General features: G+C 45.9%; 1 protein-coding gene across 4 annotated transcripts; it reads right to left on the reverse strand.

Annotated features, from left to right (window-relative positions):
* Positions 1 to 135: 135 nt before the first annotated feature.
* sh3yl1 (SH3 and SYLF domain containing 1) lies at positions 136 to 11,365 on the reverse strand. Of its 4 annotated transcripts, none has more exons than XM_030409243.1 (11): positions 11,108 to 11,365; positions 8,686 to 8,796; positions 6,655 to 6,768; positions 5,396 to 5,460; positions 4,860 to 4,972; positions 3,371 to 3,499; positions 3,139 to 3,283; positions 2,884 to 2,980; positions 2,647 to 2,718; positions 1,567 to 1,599; positions 136 to 1,230 (listed from the first exon to the last, which is right to left on the reverse strand). In XM_030409243.1, coding segments are annotated over exons 1-11 (1,089 nt in total). In that variant the 5' UTR covers positions 11,109 to 11,365; the 3' UTR covers positions 136 to 1,021. The 4 variants fall into 4 exon arrangements, with proteins under 4 accessions (XP_030265103.1, XP_030265104.1, XP_030265105.1 ...); XM_030409244.1 differs by having other exon boundaries at positions 2,905 to 2,980; positions 11,108 to 11,363; XM_030409245.1 differs by lacking the exon at positions 1,567 to 1,599 and having other exon boundaries at positions 11,108 to 11,364.
* Between the last annotated feature and the right edge of the window lie 1,861 nt (positions 11,366 to 13,226).

The following is a 13,226-nucleotide window of genomic DNA, read 5'->3' on the forward strand; positions in this document are numbered from 1 at the left end:
AGCAGGACACATTTCTACCAGCAGACTCAGTATTTACATGTTGACTGTTCAATAAATGTAGAAAACTCATCAAGTTTCACAAATATATTTCAGTGTTGTACGAATGTTTGGACAAAATGGACTAAAAGAAGCAAATTCTTTAAAAAGTTGTTTTTATTCATGATCCATAAAAAAAATCATTCACCAGAACACCTCATGATTATTTCCGTGAACAGAACTCTTCCTGTCCTGGTCGTTATGTATAAAATATGACATACAAAAATACATTCTCACCACCTGCTGCAGACATTAGAGGTGGAGGTGGAGGTGGAGGTGGAGGTGAAGGTGAAGGTGGAGGTGGAGGTGCAGGTGGAGGCAGTAACAGATCCCCGAACCTTTAAATATCATCTGATATGAACATTCCCAACAATAGCCAGCTGTACTTCAAAGTTAATTTGTAATTATTAATCAATAGAACATGTGTGACCGCGACACGAGGCCGCGTCTGTAACCCGACCTCCACAATAACCTGTGAAATAAAGTGCTGAGATTTCAGACGCTCCACAGGCCCCTGAACTCACCACTGCAGGTCAGATGTGCAGAAAATAATAATTCTTTCCTCTAATAGTTACAGTTTTCACTCAGACGTGATGATTGTGTGTCTTCCCCTCTCACAGCCCAGCAGAACACATTTCACTCCAACAACAAGAAAAAAACCTTTCAACCCTTTTTTTACTCACAAGTGCAGAAACAAAGTCGCCGTCGCTGCTACTTTTAATTTTACTTCTTTAACTTGAGTTTCTAACTTTTCTTCTATTATTTATCGCAGTTCAAGCGGAAACATCTTTTAGTCTCAACAACAATTCAGAAAACAGCGACGATGATTCGAGAGCCGAAAGCTTTAAATATTTGTGTTTTGTTTTAAAACTGATTCTCAGTCTTGTTGTCAGTCGACCGTCTTCACACCATCGCGGCTGTAAACGCCTCCTGTAGAAGCTGCTGTGTGGACGCAGTTCCTCCATCGGGCCGGCGCCGGCGGCGGTCAGAACGACACGAAGTTGGCGGGGAAGATCCCGACCCGCCCGTCGGCCAGTTCTCCCTCCCACCAGTCGTACTGGGAGTCGGTCTTGGTGATGACGGTGATGCGGTCGCCGGGGACGAAGCTCAGGTCGCCGGGCTGCTGACCCGTGTACGGGTGGGTCGCCGTGACGACGAGCTGACCGCTGGCTCCGCCCACTGGCGCGGCTCCACCTAGAGGTGAAGAAAAAAAGTAGTTTTACTTCATTTAAAGAAGTAATTAAATTATTTTGGAAATAGTTCTGATGACAAATATTTGTTACTGATTATTTTCTGGATTTATTGATTACATGAAGAATAACTCCCACAGCCCAGTGTGATGAAACAGGTGGCTACAGTTAGCTTAGCTCCACCCACAGGTGTAAAACTCACCTGTAATCTCATCAAATCAGCTGCTAACATAAATCTGAACTCAAACCAGAACAATAGGCGCATGAAAACTGATGGCTGTCGGACCAGAACGCTACAGAGTCTATAATATGTTTTTTATCATTTCACTGGAACATTTACCGGAGTGTGGAGAGCCTCTGGAGGAGAACTGACCTGAGAACACAGAACCACCATCAGAACCAGAACACATTTAAAGGCTTCAGCTCGGACTGATGAACAGAACATCGACTAACTGATGATGACGATCGATAATTATCAATAAATAAATGTTCTGAGGCCGAATGAAGCAGCTGCAGTCTGGAGCTGTGACCACCAGAGGGAGCCACACACACACACACACACACACACACACACACACACACACACACACACTGACACAGACACACACACAGCAGGGTTATTGATGAGTTGACTGTGTTGATATCAGCTGGTTCATTGAGGTCGTGGGTTAATAAAACACCTGAGTACACAGTGTGTGTGTGTGTGTGTGTGTGTGTGTGTGTGTGTGTGTGTGTGTGTGTGTGTGTGTGTGTGTGTGAATGAAAACACTGATCTGATGGTGGAGAGAGGAAAATAAAAAAGGGCAGAGGAGGTAAGGAAGGAAAGACGGGATGAGGTAGGTGGTAGGAAAGGATGTGGAGGAGAAGGAAAGAAGAGAAGGAACCATAGTGGAAGGAAAGTGAAGGTAGTGAAGGAAAGTAGGGAGTGATGCAAGAGGAGAGGAGGTGAAATAGGAAAGAAGGATGTATAGAAGGACATGAGGAGAAAGCAAAGGAAAGAAGATGGTTAGGAAGGAAGGGAGGAGGAGATAAAGAAGGAAGGAGTGAAGGAAATGAGGTGGAAAAAAAAGGAAATGAGGATATAGTGTAGGAAAGGAGGCATAAAAGAAGAAAATAGAAAAAGGAGGAGGTGATGAACGAGGAGAGGAGGTATAGAAGGACATGAGTAGGAAGTGAAGGAAAGAAGGGAGGAGGAGGTAAAAAGGAAAGGAAATTGGTAGAGGTGAATGAAACTAGGGGGTAGGAAAGGAGGTGTAGAGGAAGGAAAGAAGAGAAGGATGCCAGGAAACTGAAGGTAGTGAAGGAGGGAGGGAGGTAAAGAAGGGAAGGATGAAGGATGTTAGAGGGTAATGGAGGACGTAAAGACGACATGAGGAGAGGAAGCAGTGAAGGATGTGAGGGGGTAGGAAAGGAAGCTCACCTGAGGTGTCAGATTTATAGATGGAGATGCTCGGGTAGAGGACGTTCTTACTGCCTTTACTCGCACCTGCACCTGCACACACACACACACACACACACACACACATCATTACACACTGTCTCCACACACACACACACACACACACACACACACACACACGCACACACACACACACACACACACACATCATTACACACTGTCTCCACACACACACACACACACACACATATATGGTACCGGTTCTGTGGGCGGAGTCACCGGTGTTGGGAGGCTGGTAGCTGGCCGCCGCTCTCTGCTGAGGAGGAGCTGGAGGTCTGGAGGGAGCAGCTGCTGACTGCAGGAGGAAACACGCTGATCAACACACTTTCCTCACAAACACTTGAACTACGTGAGCTGTAAGTCACGGCGGAACACTTCCTGTCAGCCGCAGGAACCTCCATCAGTCTGTCAACACGTCTGAGGTGCAACACGATGAGTCTGAGTCTCATTTACCCTCGAGCGCATGTTCTTGCTGCACCAGTCGGCCTCGTACGCCTCGGTGTACGCCTCCAGGATGTGGTAGAGGTCGGAGCACTCTGACGGCGGCTCCACGTCGCCGTTCAAAATGGCCGACGCTCGGATGTCCTGGGAGTAGAACCTGCAGTGCGTACAGACAGACACTCACATTTATCATCTACATCAGCGTTCACATGTGCGGGCGCTACACACACGGAGGTGCTCGTACTTGCGGTTGGTGTCTTTGCGTTCGATCAGGTAAGATCCCTCCAGAGAAATACCTGCGAACAAACCTCTGGATCTGGCGTAGGTGAAGACGGCCGCCGTGCTGCGCAGAGCCACGTCCGCCTCCACGTTCCTGACCGACAGAAGAGCAGAGATGAAGACAGGTCACTTTATCTTTACCTCATCTGCTCTGTGACGCTTCATAACTCGTGTTTGTCGTCGATAATCATAAAACATTTGTTACGACATCACGGCAGCTCGTCCGTCTACAGCTCCATCGTCTCCTTTAAATCAGCTGAAATGATCCGAAAGTCGAAATCAAAAGCAGGATCACGTTTGATGCCAGGAAGCCTCATCATCATATCTGACCAACTGAACAGCCCTCACCTCGACCCCACACAAACACACATTCACTCCACACAATAAAAGGATTCTAACTTTCTGAATGAACTCAGACTTCATCTGGGCTAAGGAATATTGTCTTAAAGTAAAATATATAAAGCTTGTTTTTAAATCTCCTCCACACACCACCATGCTCAGACTGGGAAACTAAATCAAATAAAGATATTTTCTACTACAAACCTCGACATCAGTGTTACTACAGTGTTATATTGAGTTTATTGTCTGTGTTCTTGCAGCTTTAACTCCCTGAGGAACAATCATCCTGCACGCTGTGTTTTAATGTTTCTTTGCAGATGACACCATTATGTTCATGATACAAATATACATTAAACCTATGTAATATATGGCTGTGGAGGAGGACTAAATTAGGGTTACTGTACTGTATTTTTGACCAAATGCCTTGATATTGATAATGTGACACTTATTATACAGATATGATAATTGGCATTTTCACAAAATATGAACATTTTCTCCACAGCGCTGAGTCCTCTGCTGTTCCGTCTCTCGTCACCTGATGTTTCCTCATCTGGTTTACTGAACGTGTGTCTGTGGATCATGACGGCGGTGTTTCCTGTCAGTCTGCTCGGAGGGAAAAGTGTCTCTGCTGGCGTGGGAGTCAGAACACTTGAGTCCAGACGGAGCGAGCTAAATGTTTTAGCTTTATTTTCTTTCTGTCTGCAGTTAAGAGAAATCGATGCCAATTCTTATGTCAGAATTTGCCTGCGAGTCAAATACCTGGCCACGCCCACACACACCTTCCAACACACACACACACACACACACACACACACGCGCATTAAAAACCTGTCGAACCGCCCTGAATCAACACTGACCTCCCGATTCTAAATTTAACCGCTCACACATAAATCACAGCACTAAAGTAAATCACACTGCAGGTTGTAACTGCTCAACAGACGCTCAACGACTTTGTGATTCTGCTTCAGGCCCCAAAACACAAACGTCTGTCATTAAACGCCTCGTAAACCTGCAGCATCGAGCTGGAAGCTGTAATTTACATCAAACGCTCAGTTCAGAGGCAATTAAGAGACAGACAGACAGACAGACAGACAGACAGACAGGTAGGTGCTCACCTGCCCATCGGTCCAACAGCAACCGTGAAGTTCCCACCCAGCGTCAGGTTCCCGCCCTTCGTGAAGGCCTCGATGGCCCGGCGCTGGTTCAGGATAATGACCAGGTCCGACACCTGAGGAGACATTTCAGAACCTCTTACTGTTTCCAGTCAGGAGGAACCAGGTTCTGTCTCCTCTGGTTCATCACATACACACGATGTACAAACAATATTAAATACAAGTGAAAAAAGAACAAAAAAAACAAAAAAACAAATGTATAAACATTTTAATTACAACAAAATAAACACTATAAATAACAAAATATTAAATACAAATAAACACAAAAAACTAAAAGAACAAATAAAAGTATTTAAAAAATTATACAAACATAATATAAAGAAAAAATAAAACACTATAAATAAAGAAAAAACTAAATACTAAATACTAAAAATTAAACAAAATAAATAAATAAACATGAAACAGAACTGAATATCACTAAAAAAATCAAACCAGATCAAATATAAAATGACAACAAACAAAAGACGGAGATCACTCACCTCCACCCCGATCTCAAAGCCTCCACCCAGACCAGCGATACCGATGGCAGAAGGTGCTGACCAGCCTGAACACACACACACACACACACACACACACACACACACACACACACACACACACACACACGGTGAAGGTGTGCCCTGGGTCCTGCCTGTCAGGCTGCAGGGTTTCTCAGAGGAATCAGTGACGCCTTTCAGAAGACTCTTAATTCTCATGACGGCGCTGGAGGACTCGCGGCTGTGTGAGTCTGTTTATATTCTGACCTTTTGTATGAATAAAGTTTATCATCATGAGATAAGATTGTTCTGATATCACTGTTGTGTTTTCTTTATTTCTCATTCATTTCATCTGAACTTTGGGAATTTATTTGGAAAGGTGCGGCACAGAAACAGCGAGACGTTGAGCTCAGTCTGAAGTGAATGAGTGATGTGAAGCTTCAGTTTGTGTCAAACTGATGTGAGATCAGATGATGGAAGCAGATTAACATCACTCATTCACTTCAGTTTGTGTCAAACTGATGTGAGATCAGAAGATGGAAGCAGATTAACATCACTCATTCACTTCAGTTTGTGTCAAACTGATGTGAGATCAGATGATGGAAGCAGATTAACATCACTCATTCACTTCAGTTTGTGTCAAACTGATGTGAGATCAGATGATGGAAGCAGATTAACATCACTCATTCACTTCAGTTTGTGTCAAACTGATGTGAGATCAGACGATGGAAGCAGATTAACATCACTCATTCACTTCAGTTTGTGTCAAACTGAGTCTGAAGCTGTTTCACGTCTTTTCTCTGATATTATCAGAATCTAAAGAATAAAAACGCAGTCTGGCCCTTTAATTCATTTCCGTACTTATGTTTCTCCACTCTGATCAATTCTCGTCGCTCCACTTTTAATCGGCGCCAGTGTTTTGCGATTTGATTTAGAGGCTCTGATTAGTCAGAGCACCCTGAAACCACGAGAAGCCCTGAAGAGGAGGCGAGGCGTCAGCCCGCTCCGTGTGATCCTCTTCAGATTCTTGGCACGATGACAAACTCCCAACATCCGCCACCAAAATACCAGCGGCAGCAGCGCCGGAAGAGCCGTGAGCAGCTGTGACACATCAGATGACTGCACGCTGCCGCTGCCAACGCTGCAGGGACATTCCCTCCGTAACCACGGCAACATCAAACCTCCCAAAAAGAGAAAAGGTCTCTGTGGACCTCAGGAGGAAACACCCCGCCACCAGAACCTGTGCCGTCTCTGGTTCTTACGTCGGTCGGCCATGCGGGCGATGACGATGCCGCTGCCTCCTCTGGCTGTGATCATGAAGCCGGCCTTGATGACGGAGATGATGGCCAGACCCTCCGCCTTCGCTATCACATGAGCTGCAACACACACAGCACACACAAGTACACACAGGACACACAGGACACACAGGACACACAGCACACACAGGACACAGTTAATACAGGTAACAAGAGACAACATGTGTGATTGTACGAGGAAAACACCAGGAGCCGGACTCATGGAGCCTCCCGGTGCTGAGACGGATCCAGTTCTTAGAATGAAGAGACTCAGGACCACGTCCAAACCCTGTAGACCCTGTAGACCCTGTAGACCCTGCAGATCCTGTAGAACCTGCAGACCCTGTAGACCCTGCAGATCCTGTAGAACCTGCAGACCCTGTAGACCCTGCAGATCCTGTAGAACCTGCAGACCCTGTAGACCCTGCAGATCCTGTAGACCCTGCAGATCCTGTAGACCCTGCAGATCCTGCAGATCCTGTAGACCCTGCAGACCCTGCAGATCCTGTAGAACCTGCAGATCCTGCAGACCCTGCAGATCCTGTAGACCCTGTAGACCCTGTAGACCCTGTAGACCCTGCAGACCCTGCAGATCCTGTAGACCCTGCAGATCCTGTAGACCCTGCAGACCCTGTAGACCCTGTAGACCCTGTAGACCCTGCAGATCCTGTAGAACCTGCAGACCCTGTAGACCCTGCAGATCCTGTAGAACCTGCAGACCCTGTAGACCCTGCAGATCCTGTAGAACCTGCAGACCCTGTAGACCCTGTAGACCCTGCAGACCCTGCAGATCCTGTAGACCCTGCAGATCCTGTAGACCCTGTAGACCCTGCAGACCCTGCAGATCCTGTAGACCCTGTAGACCCTGTAGACCCTGCAGATCCTGTAGACCCTGCAGATCCTGTAGACCCTGCAGACCCTGTAGACCCTGTAGACCCTGTAGACCCTGCAGACCCTGCAGATCCTGTAGATCCTGTAGATCCTGCAGGAGGATGTGTGTTGCAGGGTTTGGACCAAAAAGGACTAACCGCTGTTTGATAGTCAGCAGGAGATATTAGATAATTGTTCTCAGATCGTTTCACTGGAGTTTGGTAACGAGAACCTGATTCCACCAAAGCCTGACATAAACTGGACCTGGTGCTCCTGAAAACAAGAGAACATTATCTTATCTGACTAAACTGGAGTCACGTGAACCTCGAATGACTCCTTAGATAACTGAGAATCATCATGAGAGATGAGCTCATGGTGCTGACCCAAACTGCACTATAACAGCAGAACCTCAGTGATCAATCAATCTGTCAGAAGTCGTCTCATGACACTTCACAAACTGAGCAGATATAAAAAAAAACTCCTTGATTCATAATTTACAGAGACCCAACACCTTCTCATGAGCAGCACCAGGTGACAGTGGAGAGAAACCTCCAGCAGAACCGGGCTCAGCGGGGCAGGCGGGCCTCAGCACACCGAGACATCTGGTCACATTAAACAGTAACAGGATATTAGGCTGACGATCTTTTGCCAAAGAGAGCGAAGAAAGCGCCTGTATGGATACATGGGATCTGAACTCGCAACAGGCAACGTGATGACGCTAATGAGGGGGGCGGAGCTATGACCTCACTATAACGCCAAAGACCAAGTCAAACTGATCTGATGTCTGCTGCTGCTGATGAACACACTGCACTTCCTGTGATGAGTCACCTTCAAAATAAAGGTCAACTTGCGTTTGTTTTTAAATAAAAGTGTGCTTTCATTTCACTTGCATGTGAAGGAAACAACTTAGAGAAACAGAGACAACAGAAACTGAATCCTGACTCCTGGATTACCTCGTTTAGTTTCAGTGTGCACTGAATTAATGAAGGGAAACCTGCACGACTGGCTCAGCGCTCACGTCTTACCTTTTGGTTCCTCTCCGTCTCGCTCTGAGAAACCAGGTGACGTCGGCTGACAACACTGAAGTCTCTGTTACTGTAACATTTTTACTGTGTTTATGTTTCTTACCTGGGATCAGTTTGTCCGGTCCGTTCCTGTTGGAGATTTCCGTGAACTCTCTCAGGATCTTGGCGGCTTTCTTGGCCTCCGACCTCATGTTGGACGGGATCGGGTTACTCACTGCAGACACACAAATTACACAGTTGTCATTTTCGCTCATTCGTGAAGTTTTATTTTGGACGCACACAAAGCGAGAAGTCACAACGCTCTTCAAAGAGTTCCTTTGAGTTGAACTTATCTTATCTAAATCTGAGCCTTCAGACGCTGAGCAAACTTCCTGGGGAGCTGATTTTTATGGGTTTCATCATGTTTTGTAAATCTGATTTATCCAGTTTGATCCTTTAGGTTATAAAAAGGTCAGAACATTCCAGCAGGACCATGAAAAAATGAAGCGATTCAGTTTAATGTGACATAAAACTGTAAATATTCAACTCCTTCACGTTCAGTGTCTCTGACTGATGTTTAGCCTGGTGAAGTCGTGAGGCCTCTGTGGAGGGCTGCAGACGTTAGCTCTGTTAGCATGTTGTAGCTCAGCTGAGGACGAGGCGTTCAGGCTGCCGTGTGGTTGTGTCATGTGTCAGGAATGTGCTGGTTGCAGCAGGCGGCATGTTGGCAGACTGGTCTCTGTCTAACTCTGCTGTCACTGTTCGAGCTCTGACTGCAGAACCAGGAAGCTGCAGGACGGCTGGTTCCACCCGGACGTAGCACTTCCTTTAAAAAAAGAGGTCAGCAGCTCTGTGTGGCTGCTTTTACACACAATTAATGCTAGCATTAGTATGCTAGCAGGTGTAATGTTAACCAGGATCGTTGTAGCTTTACGTGTTAGCATGCTAACATCTGCTAATTAGCCATTTTCACAGAGTACGGCACCAACACGACAGTAAACAACGGACCTGCTTTACAAGCTGAGCTACAACCACCAGCCATCTTTGAACCTGGTCATATTCACCTTAAAGATGGAGGCTGAGGGGGTTCTAGTCGCCATGTTTTTAAAGAAGTTCTATTTCCCTAGAACAATGTTCTGCTTTTCTACCAGTAGGTTCTAGTCATCGTTGAGAAGTTTCTACTGGTCTCTAAGGAAGTTCTAATTGTCTCAGAGGATGTATCGTTTGTCTAAAAGGAGGTTCTAGTCAGCTGTGTGGAGGTTCCAGAAGTCCAAGAAAGCATTCCAGTTTGTCTATGAGGTGATAATAGTTGCTGTCGAGAGGTTCTACTGGTCTTTTACAGTCTTTACACACTGGGAGTTTATACTGGTCTCTGAGGGGGTTCTAGTTATCTCTGGTCTGATCCTACTTGCTGAGGAGGTTCCAGTGGTCTAAGGTTTTCTAGGTTTCTAGGAGGTGATTCTACATGACTTTGATGAGGTCCTACTGATCTCTGAGGACGTTGTAATTTATAATAAAAGGAACTTCTGTACATATATGAGGTTCTGGTCGTCATTAAGGGGTTCCAGAACTCAAAGATGTTCTAGTTGTCATTAAGGAGGTTCTCCTGATCTTGTCTTTGCCCAGAAGCTAGAAGTTTACGTTAGTCTCTTAATAAGTTCCAGTTGTTTAGGAAGATGTTCTAAGTGTCTACGAGGAGGTTCTAGTTGTCTCTGTTTGTTTCTACTGGCTGATGTTCTGTCGATCTTTTCTTTTAGTCTTTGAGGGGTCTCTTGTTCTGTGAGGAGGTTCTAGTGGTCACTGTGGATGTTCTAGAGGTCTATAAGGAGGGTTCAAGTCATCTCTCTGGTTAATGGCCGTCTGAGAAGAAGTTCCATTGATTTCTGATTCGGTTCTGGTGTCTGAATGAGACTACAGAGGTTGTCGGGGACATTAAACGTCCTCACAGCGAACACGGAGACTCATCTACTCACTAGTCCGTCTTTACAGGCCACTTTAGTTACACACTGTTCTAACTCTGACTTTACAACTTTACATTGATCAGTTTATAGAAAACCTGGATAGTAATTGTGCAGTCAGACTCTTAGTGGTGGTGACGTTTCAGTCATGTGACCGTGATGTCGTCTGTTTGTAGCCTAACATTAGCTTCTTACTGCTACACAGTTAATTTAGCTTCACACATCACAGAGTGGAGTTCATCTGTGGAGATTATCTGGATCATCAGAACCTGGACGGGTCAGAACCCAGTTCAATGATCCCACAGAGGAACCAGAGAGATGCTAACAGTTAGCCACAGAAAGCTAAACTGAGTCGTATTGACAGAAGTGTGAAACATTTCCTGTGTTCACATTATGATCGTCTACGTTTAACTCTCCTGATTCACTGAAACATGTTGCACCTTAACATCCAGAAATAACAAGGTGAGACAGACAGACAGGTGTACAGGCAGACAGGTGAGACAGACAGGTGTACAGACAGACAGGTAGCAGGTGTCTCCAGCTCTTCAACAGAACCTTCTCTCCTCTGTAATAAACTAATAAACTTACTTTTCTCTCTTCTTCCTCTCTGCTCCGGCTGTTTACCTGCCGACGTCTCTCTCTTCACTCCACTTCCGCCTCACCTGACTCCCCTGACAGCCCCACGTCACGTAACGACACGTCACGTGGCGACGAACGGCATAAAGGTAAAAGAGCCCACCTGCAGGTGAGAGGCGGTGGGAGGAGCCAACAGATGATCAGAAACAGGTGCTCTGGACTTGATTGGCGGATCGAGAGGTGTTGACACGGAGCGCGTGGACGGACCTGACAGCAGCTGTGCGCGTGTCCGGACCGGCCGGGCGCGTTCACGAGAGCGGCGTTTCGTTTCCCCTGAGTTCAGTCTGGCAGGCGGAAACAGCTGAGAAACATCTGTCAGCTGATATATTAGATATTGATCATCTGTGTTGTGTTTGTTTACTCAGTGCTGGTTCAGTTTCATTATTACAGGATTCTCTCTGAAAGGAGTTTGTGTAAAACTTCAGACCAGAGAAAATCCCTCCGACAACACGATGATACACAGACTGTGGAGTGAAAGGACACTTTATCTGAACCCAGGCCAGTTTTAAATCACACTGATCTTTACACCCTGTGATCGTATTGATTTCCACACAGATCAATGACAGCAAGTCAGAGACTAAACGTTTAAAGAGAGGAAACATCAGAGCCGTGTTCATTCATTCACATCCAGGTGAAACACAGACTCACTTTATCACTTTGTCACATTAAAGTCCAAAACAGCAGATACACCTGAAATATTGTTTATTTACATCTTTAATTAAAGGAGCAGTTCACTCAAACATTAAACCTCAGTCATCTCCTCCTCCTGATGATATAAAGTCCTCCTCTCCTCCTGATGATATAAAGTCCTCCTCTCCTCCTCCTGATGATGTAAAGTCCTCCTCTCCTCCTCCTGATGATATAAAGTCCTCCTCTCCTCCTCCTGATGATATAAAGTCCTCCTCTCCTCCTGATGATATAAAGTCCTCCTCTCCTCCTCCTGAGGATATAAGTCCTCCTCTCCTCCTCCTGAGGATATAAAGTCCTCCTCTCCTCCTCCTGATGATATAAAGTCCTCCTTTCCTCCTCCTGATGACATAAAGTCCTCCTCTCCTCCTCCTGATGATATAAAGTCCTCCTCTCCTCCTCCTGATGATATAAAGTCCTCCTCTCCTCCTCCTGATGACATAAAGTCCTCCTCTCCTCCTCCTGATGACATAAAGTCCTCCTCTCCTCCTCCTGATGATATAAAGTCCTCCTCTCCTCCTCCTGATGATATAAAGTCCTCCTCTCCTCCTCCTGATGATATAAAGTCCTCCTCTCCTCCTCCTGATGATATAAAGTCCTCCTCTCCTCCTCCTGATGATATAAAGTCCTCCTCTTCTCCTCCTGAGGATATAAAGTCCTCCTCTCCTCCTGATGATATAAAGTCCTCCTCTCCTCCTGATGATATAAAGTCCTCCTCTCCTCCTGATGATATAAAGTCCTCCTCTCCTCCTCCTGATGATATAAAGTCCTCCTCTCCTCCTCCTGATGATATAAAGTCCTCCTCTCCTCCTCCTGATGATATAAAGTCCTCCTCTCCTCCTCCTGTTGATATAAAGTCCTCCTCTCCTCCTCCTGATGATATAAAGTCCTCCTCTCCTCCTCCTGATGATATAAAGTCCTCCTCTCCTCCTCCTGATGATATAAAGTCCTCTCCTCCTCCTGATGATATAAAGTCCTCCTCTCCTCCTCCTGATGATATAAAGTCCTCCTCTCCTCCTCCTGATGATATAAAGTCCTCTCCTCCTCCTCCTGATGATATAAAGTCCTCCTCTCCTCCTCCTGATGATATAAAGTCCTCCTCTCCTCCTGATGATATAAAGTCCTCCTCTCCTCCTCCTGGTGATATAAAGTCCTCCTCTCCTCCTCCTAATGATATAAAGTCCTCCCCTCCTCCTCCTGATGATATAAAGTCCTCTCCTCCTCCTGATGATATAAAGTCCTCCTCTCCTCCTCCTGATGATATAAAGTCCTCCTCTCCTCCTCCTGATGATATAAAGTCCTCTCCTCCTCCTGATGATATAAAGTCCCCCTCTCCTCCTGATGATATAAAGTCCTCCTCTCCTCCTGATGATATAAAGTCCTC

Source organism: Sparus aurata, chromosome 24, assembly GCF_900880675.1.
Source record: "Sparus aurata chromosome 24, fSpaAur1.1, whole genome shotgun sequence".
NCBI classification, from domain to species: domain Eukaryota; kingdom Metazoa; phylum Chordata; class Actinopteri; order Spariformes; family Sparidae; genus Sparus; species Sparus aurata.

Excerpts from the sequence above, each read along its gene's own strand:
- sh3yl1 (XM_030409243.1), bottom strand. Across the intron at positions 6,769-8,685 it reads ACCGGACAAACTGATCCCAG|CTCATGTGATAGCGAAGGCG; the intron begins GTAAGAAACATA and ends TGTGTGTTGCAG. Across the intron at positions 1,600-2,646 it reads CTATAAATCTGACACCTCAG|GTCAGTTCTCCTCCAGAGGC; the intron begins GTGAGCTTCCTT and ends CTGTGTTCTCAG.